This window comes from Silurus meridionalis, chromosome 23 (genome assembly GCF_014805685.1).
Source record: "Silurus meridionalis isolate SWU-2019-XX chromosome 23, ASM1480568v1, whole genome shotgun sequence".
In the NCBI taxonomy this organism is placed as follows: Eukaryota; Metazoa; Chordata; class Actinopteri; order Siluriformes; family Siluridae; genus Silurus; species Silurus meridionalis.
In genome coordinates, this window is record NC_060906.1 from 17,855,538 (window position 1) to 17,882,734 (window position 27,197).

Sequence of the window (27,197 nt, forward strand, 5' to 3'; positions counted from 1 at the left end):
ATGTGGAATTATATATGGAATTATATACATAACAAAAAAGTGTGAAACAACTAAAAAATGTCATATTCTAGGTTCTTCAAAGTAGCCACCTTTTGCTTTGATTACTGCTTTGCACACTCTTGGCATTCTCTTGATGAACTTCAAGAGGTAGTCACCTGAAATGGTCTTCCAACAGTCTTAAGAGATCCCCGAGAGATGCTTGGCACTTGTTGGCCCTTTTGCCTTCACTCTGCGGTCCAGCTCACCCCTAAACCATCTCGATTGGGTTCAGGTCCGGTGACAGTGGAGGCCAGGTCATCTGGCGCAGGACCCCATCACTCTCCTTCTTGGTCAAATAGCCCTTGATGCCTTCAGTGTGACTCTACAATTTTCATAGTCATGAAAATAAAGAAAACTCTTTGAATGAGAAGGTGTGTCCAAACTTTTGGTCTGTACTGTACATTGAACAAGGTTAGCCTTTTTTCTTTAATGATGCCAAGGAGAGCAAGTACATATCTAGAAACCAGTATTGCTTTCAGGTAGCAAGTCACATTCTAGATAATGAGCAGCTCTATTTTATTGTATGACACTGTGTTGTCAGAAAAAAGTGTACAGTTAATTGATTCAAAATAAAAAAGTAAAATAAAAGCTACATGGAAAGACCTTCACTGGCAACTGTTCTACTTTCACTTTAACATATTTTTTGCCATTTTGCCATTACCTGTTCACTTAAAGGTAATTTCCCCATAGCCTTTCTTCTTCTGACTGAAGGAAAAGATGAGCAGTGTGAAGGAGGAAAATTACAGTTAAAATTCCTGTTTATTTTGTGCTTTCAGTAAAGCTAAAGCAACTACATTCATTCTAACACCCATGTCATGTCCATGTCAACTCCTACCTTTTTCCATTAATTCATCATGAACATAGTTTTTTCTCTATTTGTTCTATGTAACTCGTCTGCTTGCAATCACACTATTACAGCCTCTAAATAACCCCCCCAAACAATGAAATTGCCCTGATAATGTAATTCTAGTCATGAATTAGCAGTGATTATTATGATTTTAATTACTCACCTATCCCAGCTTAACCACTTCAGAAAATATTTATTGCTTTATGACTAAATCAACATCTACATGACTACATCATTCATCCATCCCACACAAACACACATTTATCAATTTTAGTTATTTATTATCACCATCATCTTTTTATTGCGTTCCAGAAATGACAAAAAGGCTAAGCATTGAAAGACGTTTAATATGCTTTTATATGATTATTCAGACTACACACTTTCCTCACAGCAGACAGAACCCTGTGGTTTATTACACAACAGAGAGATAGCTTTGGTTAGTAAAACTGCTTTGATGAAATATTTCATTTATTATTGTTTACTCATTTACTGCAGCACCACTGTGGACTCCTCTGTCGAGAGGGCCCTGGGAAGCCTTTCTGATTGATATAACATTGAGCACATTTACAATACACAATACAATTGTCTTACAGCACACTTTAAAAATCCCACAGTGCAGGCTCACACCACAAAACAATAAACAAGGGAATCACAAGTGTAAAATCACTAAAGCATGTTTATAGGCTGTCAGGCTACTGCACAAGTTAAGACAACACAACACAAAGATATGGCAAGTGCATAAGCACCTCTTAATATAGCTTTAGTGCTGATTTTTAAAAAATGAATTGCTGATTTAAAAAATGGAAGCATTGGTCAAAAGAAAACTATATAGCAGGTGAATATTTTTTATACAAAAAGTATAAAAATGATATAATGTCATTTAAGAGATAGACTATGCAAAATCTAAATAATAATCATAATAATCATAATAATAATAATAACAAAAATATTAATAATACAAATAATAATGTTATTAATAATAATAATAATAATAATAATAATAATAATAATAATAAAAGGTAGTAGTTGTTACCAGGACACATCTGTCAAAAATTCTGATCCCTACACCCATTACCTTACACATGCTTTTTTACAATTATGTACAGTGAGGCCTAAATCGCTATAAACGATTTGGAAGAGCATCAGTTTATATTATATATATATATAAATACATTCAGCATTTTTTTGCATTGATTCACTCTGTAAGTGCAGCCCTGTAGTCCAATACCCATAATGGTCTCTTTTTGGGTAAAAGTGAAAGCATATGTGGTAGAGGCTATAGAATTGCAATCAATGATAATAAAATGTTTTTAAATTGGCCCTGAACGTTTGCCTGAAATTATGAAACCAGTCAGACCCATTGCTTCCTACAATTCTAGCTCTAAGTGTTAATAAGATATATAACATCAGGTTTAAGTAAATGTTTGTTTATAAAATATAAGCTGTGTCATGACATGACTATCTTCATGTAATAAAAAAAAAACATCTTAGTGGGTTAAATAACTAATTTTAGCTCAAATACACAATATTACATATCATATATAAAATACTAAATAGTAAATGAGATATTGTTATTCTTCCCAGCCTGCATTATATTTGTTTAATATTTCCAATAATGCCACATTTAAACTTACTTATATTCTTCATATTTTACTTAATCTTTTTACTTAAACTTAATCAAGATGAAAGGTCTTGCATCTGTGAAGACATATTCTTTCAAGTACCTAAAACGCATTGAAATTAGCACGGGTCATAAGGAAGTCTCCACACAGGAGCCGTTGTGATGCAGTAAGCGATGCTCATGGCTGAGGCAGCCATCGCTGCGGTGCACAATCAGCACAGGGAAGCGTAATGCATCCTGATAAGTTGGAGGAGACGGCTGGTGGTGCTCTGGGGCAGAGCTATCGTTCAGGCTGCCATATGCATGACCTAGTGAAAAAAGACTGAGGGCGCTGCGTGAGAAAATGGATGAGCCACTCAAGGCCCTATGGCAGCGCTCACAATTCTGGGGAGAGAAGGAGTCTCGGCCAGAAAGATTTGCATCCATCAACACTGCCTCAGAGTAACTGGGCACCAGCTGCTGGTTGGAGCGGATATGCCACTCTAGTTCGGTGCTATCGATTGTGTTTACCCTGGGGATGTGGTGGCAGTAGTGTAAATAATTAAAGCCGAACAGCTTCTCAACATGGTAGTGAAGATAAGCTGTGCGATACTCGGTCAGAATACGCAAGGGCCAAGAGATTGTCAGGACTGTTGCTATCCAAAACACGTAGCGCCTCAAAAACCATGGCAGTCTGCCTGAGATTACAATTACATGCTCCCTGAAGTCAACATTTTTAAGGTGCATGCCCTCACGAGCCTCCATGTAGTCATCCAGCCCTTCATTTTCTGTGAAGAACCGTGCTCTCTGTGTCAGATAGGAGTTCTCTGACTCTGCATTGGCAAAGCTGAAGCACTTGGTAAATCGGAGCTTTGTAACTGGGAAGTCTTCCATGCCTGCAAGCTGCCTAGAGACATCCTTTACACCACAGTTTCCATAATCGAACTCTGCCTCGGCTGTGTGTGTGTTGACGCGTTCGTGGTACACCTGCGTAGCACTATAGCCATCAGTATTGCGGTAGCTGGTCACGTGACGTGTGCGTCGCACATAGTGGTAACTGATTGCCCTCCACCAGATGCATGGTGTGGCCTGCTGCATCTGTTGCACCCGCTCTATTACACTATCTAAATCTACTTTATACTGCAGCTTGAACTGCATCGAACAGTGCCAACACTCCACCAAGTAGAGTGTGTAGAGCGTGAGCAAAAAAGCCATGGGGATATACACGTAACCATCAGAGCAGGCTCTGTCATGGGACACCATTGAACTGCCCTGGAGGTTACCATCAATGTTGAGTGGTGTCACCCTGGCCAGGCCGCACCATGTCATAGCAAATGCACAGCCATAAATCAGCAGTGTGAGGACGAGGCATTTCCAGTGTGACTCATGCCATAGTGCTTCAATCAGTGACTGCTGCTTGGGCCTCTGCTATATACAGGAAAACAGAGAGAGAAGAAGAAACACATCATTTAGAGTCAGAGGCACAAAACATAATGCATAATTACCTGATCTATTTGCACTTGTATGAAAAAATCTTTTAATGTACACTTCTGGGCCCAAAAAGGCTCAAACCAAAAATGTCAAGAAGTGATGAAAAATAACTAAATAATGTAACTCATTATGGGGTATTTTTTTCCCATATTTCTATAAATGTTTAAACCCTCTGGGTAAATTTGCAGACAGCTTATATTTAATACTTAATAGTTTGCCATTTAAAGCTTGGCCAGGAGTGTCAACACGAAGCACTTTTGTAATTTTCTCTGGATATTTGCTAAATGTTGAGAACTTGAATGTCACATGCTAAACTAGCATAAAAACTACCAGACTGGAGATATCAGGCCATTGACCCCAATCAGTGTGGATCACTCCCTTCTTTCTGTCATCAGACTGATGCATAAATTACAAAAAGTGACAGTTATAATTTTTGCACTACCACTATCATTGTTGTATAAATAACAGTTTTTTGTACAACACCACAGTGAGCCAGAGTGTCTTCAAGTCATTATGCATAGTTTGTGGGTCTAAAAAAAGTTTAATGGACCCTAAAAACAAGAGGTCTTGAAGAAATCATGCTGTGTGCCACCTTGGATCTCCCAAAGACACATATTATGCTTACACAGACTTAGGACAGATGATTTGCAAGATGTTCAGTACACATCTTAACTATAATGATCTAAAATAGTAGTTAAAACTGTAATGAATGGCTATTTGGTGTGCCCTATTTAACAATGGGGTCCCTTTTAAATCTGGTTCCTCTCAAGGTTTCTTCCTCATACCATGACAGAGAGTTTTTTCTTGCCACTGTTGTCACTGACTTGGCAACTTATAAGAGATAAATGTATATGGACTCATTCATACATAAAATATATATATATATATATATATATATATATATATATATATATATATATATATATATATATAAAATAAAAATAAAAAATAATAAAATAAAAAATATATATATATATATATATATATATATATATATATATATATATATATATATATATATATATATAAATAATTATAATCTATTCAATTCTATAAAGCTGCTTTGGGACAATGTCTATTGTAAAAAAAAAATATATATATATATATATATATATATATATATATATATATATATATATATATATATATATAAATAAATATATATATATATATATATATATATATATATATATATATATATATATATATATATATATATATATAAATAATTATAATCTATTCAATTCTATAAAGCTGCTTTGGGACAATGTCTATTGTAAAAAAAAAACACAAATAAACTGAATTTTTACAAATGAAATAGAATTAAATTGACATATTGGCTTCTTGACTATTTGGAAAATGAATATACGTCAAGAGTAAAACAAATAATGATTGTGCAAGCATACTGAAATTGATTGCTTGTAGAAAGTTTATCAGTCATCCAGGTCATGTTGAATGTCTTGTTGCAATAAATGTAGGTGACTCATCCAGGGGGCTTCGTCAGCTCTCCTGAATGATGGGAAATTTATTAAGAACCAGTGTGTGTAAATGCCACGGAATTTCCCATAATGAACCCCCTCCAATTAGAGGCAAAATGATTAAAGTATAATTACAGTTTATTACTACTTAAGACCTGTCACTACAAGTTTGGCTTGTTCTGGTATTTACACAACCTGACATAATTGAAGTTTGTACATTGGTTCTGTTAGAACAGAGCGGTTTCATTTTAATGCGTGAGTGTGAACAAGCCAGGGCTGTTTGTCGTTCTTCACACAGCAGCAAGCTTTAAATAATTGATGCTGCTCTTCTATAACTCTACTCCCTACATCATCACATGAGCCCCTTTATAACACCACACACTCACACACTCACACACCCACACACACCCTTGATCCACACCCAGCTGAAAAGGAGTCAATCCATGACAAATGGCTCCTACTCTTCTCTCGTTCACGATTATGCAGTGTGCAAACGACGCTTAACAAAGTGAGATAATCCCTCACTTTCATCTCAATTTACAGGCTCATGATCGCAGCTTTTGATGAGAGGAGCAGACTGTGTTTAAAGTGTGATGCGTGTAAAATGGGGGAAGCGGGTTATATAAGCCTCAACTTAAAAAATGTTCATGGTTGATTTTGTTATCAGCACTCTGATCTGTCTGCTTCAGTTCTCTCACTAGCTGTGCTGATTGGGTTAATCTAGTTTTTTAGGAGATATTAAGATCATATGCTTATGTTGCATTTACGCTTATGCAGGACCCATGCTGACAAGTTTCTAGGCCACAACATTAATCTCTTAAATCACAATGACTATGGAGCAGAAATGTTTGTTTCTCTAATGTCTCTAATGCTTAGGAACTATTCATGAATTCATCTGCAGATGTTAACTTCTTCTTTTTTTTTTAAATGAGAGAGAAACAACCGACAAGCCGAAAAATGACCACAGTTATGATTTTAATAGTTGTTTACCGTATTGCTTCCAAGTAATTTGTTTCAGACGTGGTCACTATGTAAATCAGAGAAAACTCTCATATTGTGAGCTTGTAGCCTTTCAGTCATTCCCATAATTAAATTGAGAGTGAGAGTTGAGTGAGTTTAGTCATCTGCACATCATGTTTAAAAGTCTTTGCTTTTTACTCAACTAGATTTTTGGTATTTGCTCACATCTGCATGTTTATTGCACGCCACAGGATTATGGACTGCCATCTCCGAAAAGGACAAAAAAAAAGATAACCTGGTCCTTATTCTGCCTTCTGAACAGTTCAGACTTTATTTTGGTATAAACTCATTGTGCCAATCTGGGCAGAATTTTTCTAAATATACTGCCAAATGAGAACATATTTTACATTGGTCAAAATTACATAAATGAGAGAATGAAACCTAATAGGAATTGATCTTATGGCACAATAAAGTGGAGTTACGTTTATCAATATACCCAATATTAGAATTATCCTAGAACAGCAACATGTTTTTGCAAGATTTTGGGGAAACAAATTCAATGAAAAAAAAAAAGGAAATGTGTGCATTTAATTTTAGTTTAAAATAAATTTTAATTGTGGAACATTTATGAAACAAGTTCCTGTTTTCATCTCGCCGTCATGTCATGATCAACTGAAATAATAGTGGAAAACTAAAAGGAACAGATTCACCTTTGACTATTACAGAGTGCTAATGCTGAAGCCTCCATCCAATCAATGCTAAATCTCCTTTTTATTCATTAGGCTTTAGGTATGTGAAACATCTGCCTTCCAACGCCCTGCATGTGAGCTTGTTTCTATAGAAACAATTAGTCTGTATTAGAATTAGAATAAGGATTAATATAAACCTGTCACTTGGCATGTTGATAAAACTACTGTCAGAACAGTGTTATAGAAAATGTATTAATTAAAGTCCTAACAAATCAGAATTAAAGATTAAACAGCACTGTGAAATACAGATTTTTTTAAATACATGGCTAAAAATTTGTTTTTGCCAATAATTGTAATCTGCCAAAAATAAATCAGTATTGTTCAAGATGGATTTTTTGACAGAAAAGCCTTCCAGGAAAAGCAGACACTTTTTAAAGCAGGATCAGTACACATCAGACAATCAGATCATAAAGTAGATAGGAAAGCAAAATATGTCCAGTGGAATAAAACCACACCTAGAAAAAATATATATTCTGTGTAGCAAAGGTGAAATTGATCGTATGAATTTCAAACTGAAATCACCAATAGCTGCCCCAGCTCTCTCTCGCTTTTGAACAAATCCGGATTGCATTCTAAAGCTGCTAATCTCCCCAACAAAGCGTCTGTGATATTGGCAGCTCGAGCTCAGATTCCATAGTGAAGTTCCTTTCTGTTTCACCAAGCTGTTGCTGTTTGTGATAAGTGTGCTGAGGGAAGAGCTGAGAGAGACGGCCCACTTTCCAGCAGATTATTTTGGGGGAATTATCTGGGGCGTCGTACTCTGCAAGCTGAAAGTGCACACCCCGTCTCAAACATTTCTGGGCTGTGTAATATATAGTTGCAGTTTGTTCAACACAAAATGTATTTAGTTTATGGGGACATGGAGGCTCAATGGTAAAGGGTTACTATTTAAAAGATGATGGGTTCAAGCCACAGTATGACCAAGCTGCCACTGTTGGACCCTTGAGCAAGACCCTTAACCATCTCTGCTCCAGGGGGCACTGTGTCATTGCTGACCGGTGCTCTGACCCCAGCTTGCTAACAAATCATCTGCGATATTGGAAGCTTGTGCTCAGATTTTGTAGTGAAGCTGTTGCTGCTGATAAACTGGGATATACAAAGAAAGAATTTCACTGTCTGCCAATGTATATGTGACAAGTAAAAGCCTCTTTGCTCCTTGTTTCTTTATTATTTTTGGTTTACATTATTATAGAAACATATTGTTTATTTTCTTACCTGAGGATGGGAATATGATTTATGCTTTAACACAGTTTAAGGCACAGTAAAGTAGCAAGAGGAAATGTCTAGGGTCAACAAAGAATTATGGAAATTAAAAGAATTGGCAGAGATCATTGACGTGTGTTTTCTTCTCTTGCTCCTAACATTGTTTTAGTCAGCCATCCTGGCAATTATCATGAGGATGGGTTTTGATAAAAATGTAAAATGTTTGTTTTCAGCCTAATGATTAACACTAACTTTGTTTTAACAGATTTCACATAATCACACATTTCAGCTCTGTTGGATTAAGAACTGATAGTAAATTAGCATTTCTCCTAATCTTTTTAATAAAACAAAGTCTTAACTTTTAAAGGCATGAACGTCTCACAGGCTCAGATTGTTCCCGCGACATTGCTCAGCTCCACACACTTTTTATTCCCCTCACGTCTGATAGCTTTTTACACAAATATATGTTCCAATATAAACCTGTTTGTGGTCGAGTGAATTTGCAATGCATTTCATTATAAATCTGAAACAAACAACCCGTAAAGCCTGTAGTATTTTACCATGGAGCCTCATATGACACTTAGCCATGGAAAAATCACATAATGGAGAAAGCATACCATGGCTGATTTGATCAAAGGACAAATGGAGAGGTGACACACAGGAGCTGTGATAGAGAATGGGATTTCTGAGCTGATTTCTGTATGCACACATCCACAAACAAACACATACATGTACATACACACACAACCTCTTGAATTCAGCTATCTGGATCTGTTTCGGTTAAAAGCAAATCAAATCAATGATGACATACAGCACCAGTAATTTGTTGTTGTATTTGTTGTTGTTACATATTATAGACTGCTGTATATAAAGATGATATAACGTATATGCAACTGTAATGATGATATAGATATATATGTAACTTTAATGTAGCTGAAAGATGACCAAAGGAGCTCAATGATTTATGCATTTAGTAGAAATGAAACATAGCATAAATGATGGAAGAGCATAAATATGCAAGCTTTTTGAGACTCTCACCTCTTCTCTTCTTCTCTCAGTTGGGTCATGAGGAACTGGACTGGTGTTGTTTGCCCCGGACGATGCTGGAGACATGGGAACGAGATCTCAGATGATGAGGCCAATCCTGATATTAGTACTGATGGGGATGTTGAAGCTTGGGACACAAGCGCGGAGCTCCACATTACATCATATCACATCACACACACACACACACACACCTTCACATGAACAGAAAAAAACTTCAATAAAGGCATAACACATTGAAAACAGAAAAGACAGATAAATATTAACATTACCTGTTTTTGGTGGGGGGGGCCAAAATAATAGCTAGGTATGAAAGCAATTTGTATAGAAGTAAAAAAATATCATCATTGCTGCAGTTCTCAGGATTTGTTAAAGAAATACAGAGAAAACAATGCGATGATGGAGGCTGTATGGATGTGATGGGCTGGTTTCCGCTCAGGTAACACCAACAGGAGAGAGAGACAGAGAGAGCGAGAGAGAGAGAGAGAGAGAGAGAGAGAGAGAGAGAGAGAGAGATTAGCATTTGCATGACATCAAAGTGGAGCTTGCTAGCGTCTCTCCAATCGGTTACGGAGAGTCGGTAACCATGGCAACCTACTCGCCTCCATGCTGCTAGTAGAATCCTTTGAGATGCCCAGAGACGTGCAGTCAGGAAAGGCAGGTGAGGCCTGTTTTATTCCAACAAAAATGTGAAATGTGAATCAATTGTGTAACTTTTTAAATCAAAGCTTTTTTAAATTTAAATTCAAATTTTATTTGTCACATACACATTCATACAGAGTATGTGTACATGTATTGACATGCTTTTTAGGACTGTTCAACATGTGAAAATAAAAAATAGAAATACAGTATAAAACTAAAATAAGAACAAAGTAACGTGAAAAGACATTTTAAAAAAGTATAAAAGTATATTAAAAGTATAGTCTAACTATAAAGTATGAAAATAAGGTTAAGGACAATTATATATATATATATATATATATATATATATATATATATATATATATATATATATATATATATATATATATATAATCCTTAACCTTATTTTCTGCTGTACAGATAAAAGTGTCCCAGTGTGATTGTCCTTAAAGTGAGGGTGTATGAGATGTGTTTGCCCACCTATACGGCTTGTGGTCTGTCTGTCAGGAAGTTGGAGATCCATTGACACAGAGTCCCTGGACCTCCAAATTACAAAAACAGCATTTTTGCATAAATCCTTTTTCTGCAGTCAGGGTGGCTCATCATTGTGTGGATTATTAATACAATTTCTTAATAATTCCGATCGCTTTTATTGTCAAAATGTTCAGCTTTATTTGCCGAAGTCCGAGAGGTCTGCATCACCTTGGACTGTACGACCCTATTCAAACTGAACTGCTGATTAATATTCGTGTGATTATCACCAGTGTACTGTTCTTATATTCTTATTCACAAGTTATCAACTTCCATAGTCTGGGTAATTTATTTCACATATGTAATGTGTAAAAGGTGTGTAAAAGATAGTTAGGCTTGTTGCTATCACTTAAACTGCAAAAAATAAGTAGCATGATGGACAGCTATTAAGCAGTCCATTGATAAAGGCCTGCAAGAGCCTAAGTACTGATGGCTCTCTCATTGCTTCTACTGTCTTCTAACACTAACAAAATACCCCAGTTGGCAGAAAGGAAAAATAGTTGCACTCTGATTACAACTCTTACTTCTACAACAAAGTAACAGATGCCTTTGTCTATTTATTTATTTTATAAATAAATCTAAATACGGCTATACAATGTATATTTTAATTTGCGTTGAATGAGTGAATATCTGAACTATATTGGCAATAAGAGCTGTTTGAAAAAATGCAATTAGTTCTTCCTTTCCACCAATAATAAAAATCAGGCTTAGATCCAAGTCACACACTGCACCAAAAACAAAAAACAAAACAAAATAAAAACCAGGGAATAAAATGTGATTATTATAAGCTATGTTTGCTTAAAAAATGTAGTAGGAAAATACCATTGCCTAATTCAAACCAAGTAATCGAGAATTTAATCATTGATACTCTTTGGGCTTGATATATGTGTAAATGGTTGCTTTGTCTGTCCAGTGCCTCACCTGCCTCACCTCACCTGTTTCATCTTCATCAATGCATTTAGCGTTTTGTTTAAATAAACATTGGTTTAATTAGAAGTATTAACCTCTCATAAACTTTCATTGGTTGTGGCTCAAAAGTTAAAGATTGGAGGGTCATGGTTTCTATCTCCAGCACAGTTAAGCTGTTGGGCCCTTGAGCATGGCCCTTAACCCATGGCCTCTCTACTCCATGGCCATTGTATCCTGGCTGACCCGAACAAGCTGGGATATGACAAAAGAGAATTTTACTGTGCTGTGATATACAGTATATGTGACAAGTAAAAGCTTCACTTTATATAATTGCTGTGCTCCAATTAATCGATAAAATATCATGTAGCTGTAGCAATAACTGTAGTTACTATCAATACTTTACCAATACTTTCTCATCATTACTTGACTAAAACATGGTTTGACATTTCATCTATTCTAATTTAACTATTAAGTGCTTTTTAATCATGCAAGTTGTTTCATATAGACACATCTGGCACACATTGTAAATAAATACAACGATTCACAGACTATTCTGTGAGTAAATGAGAATGTTAGACAATCTATTTTATAGGCAGTCAGGATATAATTAAGCAGTTTTCCTCTTACAAATTAAATAATTTTCTTTTGTGTATTTATTCTCTTTAAATGTCTCTTCAGATGTGTGCCAAAGATCTAAAGACTACTGTATTCTCATCCATTATTTAACCTGCAGCACATCTGTAGCGCTGATGATACAGCGCCACCTACTGGCCAAACGCATTTAACTGAAAGGTTTCACATTAAATTTTAACAAAAACCGAACTGCGAGATGTTTTTTCAGTCCATTGTTCAGGTTTTCAAAGTTTTTTTAAAGAACGGAAACCACTGTAAAGTACGGGTTAGCTCCTTTTCAGGACAGAATTACATACAGGAAATGCCCCATTACATTTTGGGGGAAATTGTTGACAAATTTGACATAATATGTATTAATTATGCTTACGTGTATTAAATTTGAGTATCATTCCCGATATTTGTGCCAGGCTGTTCGTATCTTTATTAGACTCCACTGGTAAATGCTCATAACAACAAAAACAAAAACAACAACAACAACAACAACAACAATAATAATAATATTAATAATAATAATCATCATTATTATTATTATTATTATTATTATTATTATTATTATTATTGTGCCTAGTAACTAATCTAATAATCTAATAATAATCATCATTGTCATCATCATCATAATCGTAATAATAGTGTTTAGTACCTTATTATAGATAAGTTTTTAAAAAAATATTGAAAAAAGACGCAGTGATTAAATCATAATAAATCATAATAAAAATATAATAATAATAATAATAATAATAATAATAATAATAATAATAATAATAATAATACTATTAGTAACTATTAGTATAGTAATACTATAATAATATTAGAATCTTATCGTATTATTTTTTTAAACAAAAGAAAAAATAAACAGTAAAAAAATAAGAGTTATTAATATCAGTTCCCAGTAAATCCAAGTGTGATTTTTTATTTCTTTTTTGGTTACCATGGTTATTGTAAGGATTAGAAAAATCAGTAATAGGCTGTAACACGCCCATTGCTCCTCCCAATTGGGAAATCCCCGCCACACACACAAACACACACACACACACACACACACACAGCAAGGAATTCAAAGACTGTGCACATCCACCCAATAGTCCTTGATGTATCCTATTTATATATTTAATCTGAATAAACCCTCCTCGTTTATATAATCCCTAACATCTAGCGCTCTCATTCTAGATCCACTTCAGTTATAGATGCTGATTAGTTATAATAAACCTTTTATCTAAAACACTAGCACAGTTTTAGAGCAATGAGAAACACGTGATCCTCATATAGCCTTGGATTTATGTCGAGTTATCTTTAATTCGCGCGCGGAGGCATGAAACACAAGACCACTAACACGATCACGTGTTCAAAAAAATTCCTTCGACTTCCTGGTAGGCTCGAGATTAAGCCCCGCCTCCGTGTGCACACTTCCGGGTTAGTAGTAACATTCAAAACTCGGGCTGTTTTGCGAGCAGCTGGTTACTGTTTTTCTTTTCTGGATGTGGATCGGTTATGAACGGGCTGTGCGCGCCTCCATGTGTTTACAACTTCGATTTTAGAGAAAGTGAAAACTCGAGGTGGAATGAAAAACGACAACAACAAACAGCTAACGCGAACTGTTTTGTTTTCGCCTCGGCCCGGTGATCGCACTCCAGTGTGACTCCTGTCCCGCTCGTTCACTCTGCATTCTGCGATTTTGTACCGAGCCGAAGATTGAAAAGTATCATGGAGAGAAGCGGAGGCGACCGGGAGGAAAAGAGCAAGCTTGACTTGCTGGAGGACAACAGAACCGACTCCGGTATCGACTCTTTTAGGTCGTTAACCAGAGACGATCGGTGCGGTACCGCGACTTCGGTACCGGAACCGAACAGCAGCGGGAGAGACGATCAGGACAAACTGAGCACGGAGGAACGCTTGGACTCGTCCTACGGATCTTCATCCCTGACCTCGGAAAGCCTAAGCGACCTTATGGTGAAATGCAGTGTCTCTGGGACTCGATCCGAGCCGCAGCAGGGCGAGTACACCGTGGACTACACCGAAGAGGAAGGAAACCTGCTGGCAACCATCACAGAAGATGGAGACACGTATGTTATTTTCATGAAAATGTACCTCTTGGTCTAAAATAGCTCTGACTTTCTAAATAGATATTCGTTATACGCAGATATCTATGAAGAAAGTGCTCCTGCACCACCACCACCACAATCACCTGATCCTCATACACAAAGCCTGGATGGACACAATGTCCATCATCAAACATTCTCAGTTATTCATATAAGTTCATCATTAGAGAGTGACAATGTCAGCAATCTCACAGACTTTGAGTTTACATCTAAAAAACTTCCAGTGCTTTTTGTCTGCAATATACAACCAGACAATAAATACAACTATTAATGCAGGTCAGGTGTGCTGAAGTCATTTAGGTATTTTCCATGCTCACAAGCTCATTTGATTGAACTGAACTTAGAGAAAGGAAAACACCAGTATGTAAATGGTCGTGCTTGGGGTTTGTTGAGGACCATGATTCAGGAACACTATACCCTCTAAACCACTGATTCTGAAACCGCCTGTGTGGCCCCTGGCTTTCATTGATGTAAAATCTGATTTGACCTGTTTGGTAACTTAGTCTTGCTTGGTTGAATTTGAAATACCTGCAGCCATGATGACCTTTTTCTTATAAAAACGAAAAAAAGAAAACCTGAACACTTTTTTGGTTCCTTACCTGTGTAAACACAAAGGGCCACCACAGCTGCAGGTTTCAGTTGCAATCATAGACAAAGATCTTAACAGACTATTCTTACATGCTTTATCCACAGAGAACATGCATGGACTAGAGGACAGGTATTGACATACAAGTATAATGCATAGACAGAAGTTGCAGCCACACCTGGTCTGTGAAGATTACACACATCTGGGTTGACTTGTGTTTGTAGACTGCAATTATCTTTATTGATAATAGTCCATGGTTGCAATTGTCTTCTTCACTGAAAGAAGTGGACACAAGTTAGTCTGGGGAAGGGTTGCTTTTAAAGAAGGGCTGTATCAGTCTCCATGATCTCACATAGGCTAATCATGGCTTGGCATGCCCTGACTGACAGCAGAGTGAGAGAAGTGGATTATGTGTGGGATTTTTTTTTTTGTTGTTTGTTGCTTCCTATATCATTATAAATGGCAATGAGTATATTGTAACCGCTTACGTCAATCCATTAGCTTGTGGTTAACAAGATTGGAACTTCTGTATGATAAGTTGTATGTATGACAGTGACATTTTTTTTTGTCTTAAATACAGACACCTTTTTTTCTTTTTTTAAAAATAAATTCTGATGAAAACACAAACAAATATTTGCACATGCCAACTGATATCAAGATAACGCTTTTAAGATTCGGGGTTTCGGAATTAATAGATATGCCCCCCGACAACTACGCTATTGTCCATCTGTGTAGTTTCATGGTCTAGTAGTTTTCAAATGTCTGTAGTGATTAATACTCATGTGATTTTACGTTCTAGTTTGATCTAACGTTGCAGGGAGTCACACAAACACACGTCTAGAAACTCTGTCTCGCTTATATGTGGTGCATCTGCGCAAGAAAGCAGAAGTACACATTGGCAGCGGAATTTCCCCAGTGCTCTGCTGGAAACACATTCTGAGACTCGGTGCTACAGAAAGAGCTTTTGTTTCAAGGGCTAGGCAGACTAGAATATCTACATACATGCACACTATACATTTGTGCATATTATCGGAACATTTTGTCAGTGCAACAACAGCAAAAAAAAAAAAAAAAAAAGGCTGGGTGCAATGGTGCAAGAAATGCATTGCTAAGTTTTAACAGAAAACCGTTTAACGTTATGAGTCTAAAAACCCAAAAGGGGTGCAGTCTGTCAGATATTTGGAAGTGTGCTGTTACTGCTAAAGTGAGAGAAATTAATTTTAAATGAAATGAAAGTGAATCGGTGCTATAAAACAGGTGTAATATAATGTCTGTATATAAGGTCTGGGACTCTTCATTGTTTTAACCGAAGTGTGAAATGATGAACTCATGAGTCAACATTCTTAGGATTTTAAAGCAAAAGAAAAAGGCATGCTTGCTGACCTCGTCTGTGAGTTCTTTGAAAGTTTGATTCTTGGAAACTTCTGATTGCTGTCTGTCTGGTGTTATGAAGGGTCAGTGAGGTTTTTATGTATTAAAAGATCTAACTGCAATCAGAACAGTGTTATCTTGTTTCTTTGGTTCTCAAGAAAGAAAGTAAAATCAGCTTTAAGTCCCAGCAACTTTATCAATGCTGTGAGACTTCATGAAATCCCCACATACTACATCCAGAAGGAGCGATTTCTCAATTCTGGAAAGGACTTTCACTTTAGAGCAGCTGGCAAAATACTTTAGAAAAATTCCATTGGCGCTTCCCCGTATTTATCTTTTGAAAGTGAAACGTTTTTTCATTCATGCAAGTTTTTTTTTGGCTGGAAAACTGGTGTATGAGTTATGCTTTGGGGTTTTTAGAGCAACACTTCCTCTTTGATAATGGAGCTGTGATAAGGTACAGCAACAAGTGGCCTTATAAGCAGTAATATGAGATGTAGGTTAACTACGTCAAAGTGTTTTGAACTGACAAATATAGTGATGGTCATGTGATCAAGATAAAAGCGGTGTGGCATTAGTCTTTTCTTTTGAATATTTAGTACAGTAATTGCCTAATGCTATAATTGATCATTAGACATACTGTAATTGTTTATCCATTTATAATTGTTTATATAAAGTATGATCAGATCATTCCTTTATTAGAATTGTCACTCTTAAGCATGTGCCATTTTCCATTTGTAAGGATGGATAATAAAGGTTATGAATGTTTTTTTTTTTTTTTTTTGCGTATTCTCACATTGGAAATATGAGATCTAAAGCGCATCTATTCTGAGAAAAAAAAGCACATCATGAACATATATTTTTAATCAAACAAGATCACGTATACTATATTAGCAGCCCTGCTTTTTGGTACTTTTTGCAACAGCCTACAGCTTTGCAAAAAAATTCCACCTGCAATACTACTACATACCACCCCACAGGTTTTCAATGGGTTTTAGGTCTCCTGATCTTCAATGAATGGAATGTCATTGAGAATTTTTTATGCATTTGGATCATAATTAAGTAGGAGACCATGATGCCTTGTAGCCACACTAACACCAGTTCTCCCTCACAATTATTTTTGAGGATTAGGTTATTTTCATTGTTTCTCACACAAGAAGAGCTTTTGATAGATTCTAAAATCATCTAACAATCTCCAGGCCTTTATATTCGTGGTTAGATTAACGAAAACGCCTTCACGGAAGAACGACTTGACATGGGTATGGGATTTTTTTTTTTTTTAAACCTCTTTGCCACTTCATATTTTTACCTAATTGAAACAGGAAGTCTACATAAGATTTATGCTTCAAGGTCTCGGGTAAAAAAAAAAAACCGTACATGTAAATTAGAACATGCTTTAGGCTTTTCTCACGCCTCTCAAAAATATGCCAGTAGGTGGACCGATGATGTTGAATACAAACGTGATGCCATGTAATGAACTAGCATTTTATTCAGGGTGAATTATTCCGGTCTCATTCACAGGGAAAGGAAAACATGCTTTAATTGCATTTCGATTACAAGAGTTTTTAGACAACACACACACAAGCCTACATGCATTAATACAAAGATGCATACATACATAAATGCATATATAAGTATGTACAGGGAAAATGTTTTAAGTTCATCCTTGGTTGATTCAAGCCATCTCTTGAGTAAAAAGACAGCTCAAGAGGCTTCTGTTAAAGAGTCGTGTCTTTGTGGTTTTATACAGTTTCCTTTGCCCTTTAACCCCGTTTATGATTCGGTTTTCTCCTATGCGTTCTGAAAAGGGTCAGCTACTTTTCACCTGAACTCATGGCGCTAATTCAACTTCTTTTTAAAACCTGTTCTAAATTTAAAGTCTGGTTTTCCACGAACCGGATACAACCCGCGCTGAGCAGAGTGCCCTGATTTGACTGTGGTGTGTAGAAAAGTTCCAGTGTTGCGCAACTCCCGAGTCTCTCGCATGGGTGTGAAGGATTTCTTAGTATTATTTATTTACTCCGTATTGTTTTGCGTCACACATTGTGAAACACTTTCCATTGTTGGCATGTGGTCTTTTTTTAACACCCCCCCCCTCTTTTTTTTTTTTTTTTTTCATTTGAAAGAAAAATGTAAAACTGCATTGTTTAATCTTTTGCATTGATTTCTTTTTATTGTTTCTCTCAGGTTACTCCATTTGAGTATTATCCACGAGTTAAAAGAATTCACGCACCAGCTGATAAACCTGTTCCCAGTAGAGATCCTGGACATCCAGAATAATCTATATCAGGTAACAGTTCCTGCATCCACCTGCTCTTAAAGAGGATTTGGAATGTTGGTCTTTTGCATTTTGTACATTTTGTAGTGCTTTTCAGGATTTCAATGGCTATGTCAGTTCTGCTGTAAGGGGAAACTCCATCTCAGGCTAGAAATATGTCACCAGAGTCAGGGGTTTCACACATTTCCATATTTTATTCAAAAATACTACTTTGATCATATTTTCCATTGCAGCGATATCTTCAAAATTAATTTTCCCTCATCAGGGAAAATTTTCCTAAGTCAGGTCAAACTTGCAAAAGAGGATATAAAATGACATATGACATTAAGATCATCAATTAAAATCCTCTTTTCTGAGGTAATAATAGGGACGTGTGTGGGGGGGGTGTCATTACTATCACTGAAGAGAGCGTAGTACAGTACAATGACTACCAGCTAATAAGAATATTGTGGTTTGGAATGTTTTCTTGAATCACAGTATTATTCAACCATTTACACAAGCTGGTGGTAAAAAAAAATAAAAAAAGAATACAAGGGGAAGGGGAGTATTTTGCCACATATTGGTGTATGTATTAAAAAAATAGATAAAGGAAAATCATGAGTGTCTGACTGCATCCAGAAATCTCTACATAGTCCCACTGGGGACTTGCACTTTTCTTGTAAAAGATATACATGAAAAAAGAATGAGAAGCACCAGAGTTGAAGTTAAATGTAAAAATACTATTGGGTACATTCATTGTAATCTTTATTTTGAAACTTGTGAATAACTCTTATAGGGAAACAATCTTTCTAGCTAAGTTCATGTTTGAAAGCTAGGCTCTGTGGTAGGCATCCAAAGCTAGTCCACATATCTAGCTTTTAGGTTTATGAGTTTGTGTGTTTCATTTTATAGTTTAACTTTTTTTTATTGTATGTTTTAGCCTGACTTGATAGTTTTATTCAATTTCACAAATATTATGTTTATGGTAATACTGACATTTCATGAAAATGATGTTGGTGTGCCAAGCAATGTCTTTTGGAGCATAAAGATTGAGGCATGCAGGTAAATTAACCCGGCTAGTTAGCTGTATTCATCTCGTATCTACAGTGCCCCATGCATCACATGTCGAGGCTGGTTTGTTGTATTCTGGGCAAGATGAACACGGTGTGCTTTTAATATTTGGTCGAATTGTGCTTGCATGCACTCTCTGAAACTGGTTATTAATAATGGATTTATTTAGTAACTCTGGTCTGACACAAGCGAATTAAGTGTAAAGCAAATCTGTTGCAGTCAGCACTTAAACATGTGACTAATGGAAATGTAGTAGTGCAGCAAGCTTACCGAAATCCACGTAATCGCGTCTGGGCTTTGGTCGGATTAGTCAGTAACACCTCAGCACTCTTACACTGAGTAAGATATGTAGTTCTTGCTCTCTTTCTTCTGAGGTCTGATTGGTTTGGTTCATTATGCACTTTAGCTGCCAAAACCTGGGTGAGTTATTATATGATGCAAATGGTAAAAAACAGTGAAAAACAGATGTGTGTTTCACTCCCAAAAATATCCCCTTCAATACAAGACTCATTGCCACACATGGGTTAATAACAGGACTATAAGAATAAGTGTACTCATGTTCTAAAGATATATGGATGTGATAACACTTGATGATTTGTTTATTGACTAGTGTGTGTGTGTGTGTGTGTGTGTGTGTGTGTGTGTGTGTGTGTGTGTGTGTGTGTGTAGATATATATAGATATAGCTATAGCTATATATAGATATAGATAGGTATATAGTTTTATTTATATATATATATATATATATATATATATATATATATATATATATATATATATATATATATATATATATATATATATATATATATATATATATATATATATATATATATATATATATATTTTGTAGCACAATAATCAGCTAATGGCTAAATAATTAAATTTTGTAGATTATAATTTTGTGTAGTATTAGGCCTCTTGTTGCCTAGTTTCATTTTTATACCAAATAGACAAGGCATATAATTGAAAACACATAACCATAAATACTTTCATGTTTTAGAAGAGGTAATGATTTAACATTTGGATGGGAATAAACATGCCTTGCATTCATAGTACCTTCAGCCAACTGGTTGAGTAAAGATGCATTCACTCTAGAATTTTGGAGTTAGCAGGTTAGACTTGTATATGACTGAATATAAATGTATGCATACCTTGTATTTAAGAATTGATTATGGTTTTGTCAGCATTGCAAATGTCAACGCTAATTTGGCGGCACTTCCTATATTTTGGATCTTGAAGAACCACATCCTTCATGAGAACCTTTAGGGGAAACCAACGCTGTTGGGCAACATTGTGAATTTACACAATCGAGTCGATCAAACATTATTTGCAGTTAGGCAAAATGCTAATTTACCAAATTTATCTGCAAATAAGTCTTGTTAATGTGAGTAGTACATTTTAAGAAAGGATTATTATTGAACTAATTTATTGGCATGTCGGTACCATAATATTTATTGTGTTTTGCATATATAGAAAGATTAAGCTATAATATTATCTTGATTTTTTTTATACAAATCGCACAAAAAAAAACATTTTAATGCACAGGTTAAGTACAACTTTTTCCTGTCTGATCTTCTCACTTAGACGGCCCTGCACCTGGCCGTGTACCTGAACCAGGAGTTCGTGGTAAAGGCTCTGGTGGAAACTGGTGCATGTGTAGAGCTCCAGGACCAGGATGGAAACACACCGCTCCATGTGGCATGCGAGCACGGCAGGTTTGAGTGTGCTAACGAGATCATCCGTCAGGCTTCATCCTCCAAGCTCAGCCTGGTGTTTGCAACACAGAACTGGAGAGGTAATACTACAGCGTACTATGCTTAAAAATATATACACTAATCAGGCATAATATTATGACCACCTACCTAATATTGTGTTGGTCTCCCTTTTGCTGCCAAAACAGTTCTGACCTGTCGAGCATTAACCGCATTAAACTATTTAGCAGTTTGAGCTACAGTTGCTCGTCTGTTGGATCGGACCACAGGGCCCAGCCTTCGCCCCCCACGTGCATCAGTGAGCCTTGGCTGCCAATGACCCTGTTGTCAGTTCAACACTGTTCCTTCCTTGGAGCACTTTTGATAGATACTGACCACTGCAGACTATGAACAGCCCACAAGAGCTGCAGTTTTGGAGATGCTCTGACCCAGTCGTCTAGACACCCCAATATGGTCTTTGTCAAACTCGCTCAAATTCTTACACTTGCCCTTTTTTTCTTAAACACACCAACTTTGAGCACAAAATGTTCACTTGCTGCCTAATAATATCTCACCCACTGACAGGTGCCATGATGAAGAGATAATCAGTGTTATTTAATCACCGCTCATGATGTTATAATTTCATAATATTATGCCTGGTCAGTGTATATGAAAAGATACATTTGTACCCCGTCTTGTCTACGGGGAAAAAAAAAAAGTTGTGGCCTAGTGACTTGTGTAACAGCTCTTCTGTGTAATATAAAGTGTCACAACAAAGACAAGACTAACCATAAGGATCCTGTGGCAAGGGAGTTGACCACACTCATTCTCAGGAATAGCGAAGTGTTTGTTGTTGGCGGTGACACTTCTGGTTTAAATAATCGGTGGTTTTTGACGGGAAGGAGGTGCAGCATCTCTGCTCTCATTGAAAATGTATTGAACGCGTAACCGAACGGGCTGGTGACCCACCTTTGAGCTGTCAGTAGCCAATTCATATTTTGCCATAATAAGCTGTAAAGGCAATAAAGTTAACTTGTATGAAATAAAGCTTAAGAAAGGCATTCTGTAAATGTGCTACTTGTGTTTGGGGAATTTTTCTACTTCCAAACCATCTTTTATATTAAATGACTAAATAATATAAGAATGCATTGATTATTGCTGATTCTTCTTCTGTCTATCCCCTAACCCCTTATTTTTGCTTGATACATTTCTTGGCAAACAGAGGTTACTGTTGGCTGTTTTATTATTGCAGACGAATTGCTTGTAGCTTATGGTATTACTACTAATACATTTAAATTGTTTATTGAACACTGGATTTTATCATGTTGGTTTTGTTGCAGATTTGGTCTCAGTGGTTTTATCAATTTTAGATATGACACTAAACGAAATGCCTAAAACCCCCTCGCTCGTGATAAAAATCACGCTTCATAATTTGTCAGCCCACTTCCACTTAAAGACTAGATTAAATATTTCACCAAGCACGTTAATCATCCTCTGCCCTTTCATTTTCAGTGTTTAAACTCAGTTTAATGGATAATGATCATTTCTGGGTTTGTTAAAAAAAATCCAATGAATTGTCCAGTGATTTACCAACATCTGCTCATTAATGATCCATCCTCAATAGAGGTCTATTTCCATTACTGTCCATCTGGATTTCAAAACTGCAAACCTTGTATGTGGTAGGTGCGCCTGATGCTAAACTGGCAATAGGTCAACAGGGCTGATTCATTAACCTCCATTTAAGCAGTGAAAAGGTGTAATATGATATCCGAACGTAGAGTTTTAAAATGCTAACTTCCTGTTCGCGTTTAAGTTTTCTTTGTGTCTGGGCAATCTGCATGAAAACAAGTTCATTAAGTACAGTACATTAAGTCCTGGCATTGTACTGAGGGAGTGAAATCTTTTTTTTTTTTTTTTTCTTCATTGGTGTTGGTTTTTAGTGAACAGAAACACAGCAGTAAAAGAACAGGGAAGTCTGAGCAAAGGTTTTTGAGTTAACATTCACTTTGACACTGTCGTTTTCATTTGTTTTAAAGTTAAAGGTTATTAGGACGAATATTATAAACTATGTGTCGTATCATGGCACTGTCGTTTTCTATACCGGCAGCTTCTGATCATAGTTCTGGGAGAAAGTCCTAATGTTTATTTTAAAATAAGTGTTTCTATAGTAACAGCATGCAGGTGTGCCACATAATCTCCTAATAATAACCTGTGGTTTGAAATGCATTATTATTAAACAAAGATGTATAATCATTGGTGATGATTCTGGTATTTTTGTATGTCATCAGTCTCAAGTGTCAGTGCTTTTGAAACAGTTAGCACATTTTCTGCCACAAGGAAGTCTTCAGGAGAAAGGCGTTTGGGTTTTCCAGTTTCTCTGTAACGTGACAAGTTGTTTGTTTCACAAATGTCAAAAGAGGAAAAAAAAGACTGTGGACATACTGCTGTTATAATGTAAATTAAATAATGGTCTAACTCGTCTGGCATATATTTAAGAACCGATTACACATGATACTAAATGGCTAAAACTGCTGTCATTCATACATTTAAAAAAAAAAGTCATTGAAGATTCACTGTGGTATCAGACTAATTAGACGCTTGTGTTTAATATGTATTCAGTGTGTTCAAACCTCTGTGGTGATGATCCTTTTCATACAACCACACTATCACCAGATCGTGTCCATTAAATCATTGCCTTTGTTTTTTAGGTCTGACTTGCCTACATGTTGCCACACTGCACAGAAATCACAGAATAATGAAACTGCTGATGAAGAAAGGTGTGGATCTGAACCTTCAGGTGAGAAATGAGAATGCTTTTGTTGTTAAAATAACACACGTTTATTCCTTGAAGTGTCAGTTAAAAAGATAGGGTTTTCCTCAGCTGTAGTACCTGTTCATATTTCATTCCTGGAGACCTGACATGGAATTATGTGCATGCAACTTCCCTTGCTTCAAACAGGATGGTGTTATATACCAAACCACATTTAGTTGCTGTTTATGAAGTTTTTGTATTTAACATAGTGTCTTCTTTAGATCTAACATATTGTTAAGTCTAATATTAACATATCTCAAGCTTGAGACCTCCTTTTTTGACTTTTGCTGACTCTACTACATGTCTGCCATCAGGAGGGAACGAGTGGGAAAACAGCATTGCACATGGCTGTGGAGATGCACGACGTGGATTCGGTGACTCTTCTGCTAAACAGAGGCGCCAACGTAGACGCTGCTATGCTGAATGGATGCACAGCACTCCATCTTGCAGTCGGGCGCCAGGACGCCACCATCACCAGCCAACTGTGCCAGGCAGGTGCCGACAAAATGATTCGCAACATAGAGGACGAGACTGCATTGGACCTCGCCGATGGCAACGACGATGTAAGTAATTATTGGTTTAAAGATGGGAAACAACTTTGAAGTCCAGCATTTATAGGCTCATCTTCATAGGATGCCTATATTTGTTATTTTAAAAAAAAGTCTCCTTATAAGTAAAGCAGAATACAATCCAAGCACTAAACTGGGCAGTTATGGGTCGTGTCTAAAATCAAAGCGTTCAGTCTGCTGATCACAGTGAGTTACCATGGTATTGGTATCGTTTGTACTAAGGATGATTTTCAGTTCCTCATGCCACTAAGTCACATGACTTCTAACTGTGACATGCCCCGAAAAAAAGGCAGTTCTCCTGTTTTAACTGGCATGCTTGTGATTTTTTTTTTTTTGTGCTGAGAGCTTCCTCCAAATCCTGAGAGTTCACTTTACAGCTCACAAAACAGCTCAGTTGCACCACCTGAATTCCTTGAAGAGCTGTACTTATAAGAATTAGTCATTTTATTATAATATCTGCTCATTTCTCAGTTTCCCCTTCAAATCCCTACTGAACTCCAAATCACTAATTGCTTTCAGGTCCGATTAATATTGGACCCAATATGCAGTAGAAAGCAAATGATGGTGGTTTTACAAGGCTTGTATGATTTTTTTGGGTTTCTCCCCATTCGGTAAAAAAAAGGGCCGAGGCTAATTGTATGGAAAGCTTACATAAGTATATTTTCCTAGCAAAGCAAATTTACAGGTAGGTAGATGAAGTAATTTATATGGCAAAATCACCTACTCGAAGCAATCCGTGTTTTATAATTGACTGGTGAGTGTCATGTAATGGAGATGCCAAATTTATCTGGGTGGTTAGCGAATAAAATCAGACCTCTAATATTAATCCAGATGAAAAAGAGGCGCTTGTTTCAAAGTTTCTTAACTAACAAAAAATTCCGCGTACCAGAGATTTTTCAGGCTTCCGTTTTTAACTAATGTTTTCTAGTTTGTATTGTTATAGTTAAATGCTGTTCATAATGCTGTTAATAATTTTTGTGATTTTTAGTACAGATAAAAAATATAGCATACAGATTTGTTCACCTGAATCGACATGGATCTCTGTTTCTTTTTCACAATAAAAAAAAATGGATGCATGGTCAGTTCTATGTCTGAACAATGACTAATTTTGTCTTTCAGATACTTGCACTGCTGCCATTTGATGACATCCAGATCATGGGTAGAACAGTCGGCTTGAACTTCTAAGTGTAAAAATCGTGTGTCGAGTCGTGTGTCCGTGAATCCTGGGAGCTTCTGTTAATATCTATTTCCTTAACTTTTAAAACCTTGTTTATTTTAAATTTTAATGTATGTTAGAGTTAATAATTTATATACAATTTTGGGTTTGTGTTTGTTTTCAAATGTGTTCCAAATTGATCTTGAGTTATTAAACCATTTGTCCTCTGTGGTGTTTTTTTTTTTTTTTTTTTTTCTTTTAACCATTTAATTTCGCACATGCAAAAAACGCTTAAATGAAATATAGCTTGAATTATATAAAATACCTCATACAATATGGTTACAGTCATGTTGCGTTATGAAAGCGAATATAGCACTTAGTAGGAGGACGAGGAAGCAAAGATAAGCATAATAACAGAAAATATGGTTTACAGCATCACTCATCAACTTTTCTGGTTACGGGGGGGTATCCCTTTGAGTTTTATACTGACTTTATGCAACGAGTTTGTTGAATGCTTTTTTTTTTTTTTCCCCTTGTGTGCTTAGAGTTGTAATTGACCCATGAACTATGAACTGTTAGAATTTCTTTTCATGAATGACAGTATTTTTTGATCAAGTACAATTTCACTGGTTGCACATCATGCTTCTGTGGTGGGTTTGATTTTACATTTATAAGTTCTTTATCAATAGAAAAGCATTGTATTATTGAAAAAAACCAAACAAGTAAAACAACAGGGGTACTTATAGATTTATTATACTTACAAAGGTGTTCTTGCATTTGCTATATTAGCCACCTAGTGCAAACTAAACAAACCAGAAGGTGTGTAAATTTAGTTTTTTCACAAAATTTTTTTACTTCAACATTAACTACTTAAGTGATTATTTTTGCAGTACATGGGTTTTCTTTTCAATCTCTGTTATGTTAATTCTCTGTGGGAGTATGGCATTCAGTTCCTAGTGAAAATCTTCGAGCTAGAATAGATTTGTACCACCGCTGTAAGGTTTGCTTTCTACTTGTAGACTGGATCATGTGTATATATACGCTGCTTTATACATCTTTAGCATTGTTGCAAAATTTATTATTCATGTTTCAATAAGAACGCACGTGGAAAAGCTGTTCAGTGATCAACCGGAGAACCTTCAATTATCTGCATATGTTAAATAGATATTTTAATATTTATCATGAAGTGCCAACTGCAAACTTTATTGGAATTTATGTGCAGCAAAGTTTGGGCAACTGTGTGTGATGTGTTGTATTTTTATTTTTTATTTTTTATTTTTTATTTTTTCTTCTGTCTTGCAATACTTTACAATAATTTTTTTAACCAAGGATTTCAAATAGCATGTTTCATATTCTCATAAACTGTTGGGATTGTTCTATGTGAAGTTCAATACATTTATACATTTGCAGAATGTACAGTTTTAATTTTATACCTCTTCATTTGACAAAATGAACAATTT

At 36.1% G+C, this 27,197-nt stretch overlaps 2 protein-coding genes across 2 annotated transcripts; one reads left to right on the forward strand and one right to left on the reverse strand.

Moving 5' to 3' along the window:
* Positions 1-1,219: 1,219 nt before the first annotated feature.
* Positions 1,220-16,579, reverse strand: tmem151ba (transmembrane protein 151Ba). Its single transcript, XM_046836595.1, has 7 exons — positions 16,192-16,579; positions 14,987-15,083; positions 10,534-10,589; positions 10,010-10,079; positions 9,684-9,835; positions 9,406-9,605; positions 1,220-3,914 (listed from the first exon to the last, which is right to left on the reverse strand). Exons 6-7 carry the CDS (start codon positions 9,478-9,480, stop codon positions 2,637-2,639), a joined length of 1,353 nt encoding a protein of 450 aa, XP_046692551.1. The 5' UTR covers positions 9,481-9,605; positions 9,684-9,835; positions 10,010-10,079; positions 10,534-10,589; positions 14,987-15,083; positions 16,192-16,579; the 3' UTR covers positions 1,220-2,636.
* Positions 13,439-25,968, forward strand: nfkbie (nuclear factor of kappa light polypeptide gene enhancer in B-cells inhibitor, epsilon). The gene is made up of 6 exons (XM_046836597.1): positions 13,439-14,186; positions 18,367-18,469; positions 21,094-21,304; positions 23,909-23,997; positions 24,327-24,575; positions 25,701-25,968. The coding sequence occupies exons 1-6, from the start codon at positions 13,828-13,830 to the stop codon at positions 25,764-25,766; spliced, it is 1,077 nt and encodes a 358-aa protein (XP_046692553.1). The 5' UTR covers positions 13,439-13,827; the 3' UTR covers positions 25,767-25,968.
* Positions 25,969-27,197: the final 1,229 nt, after the last annotated feature.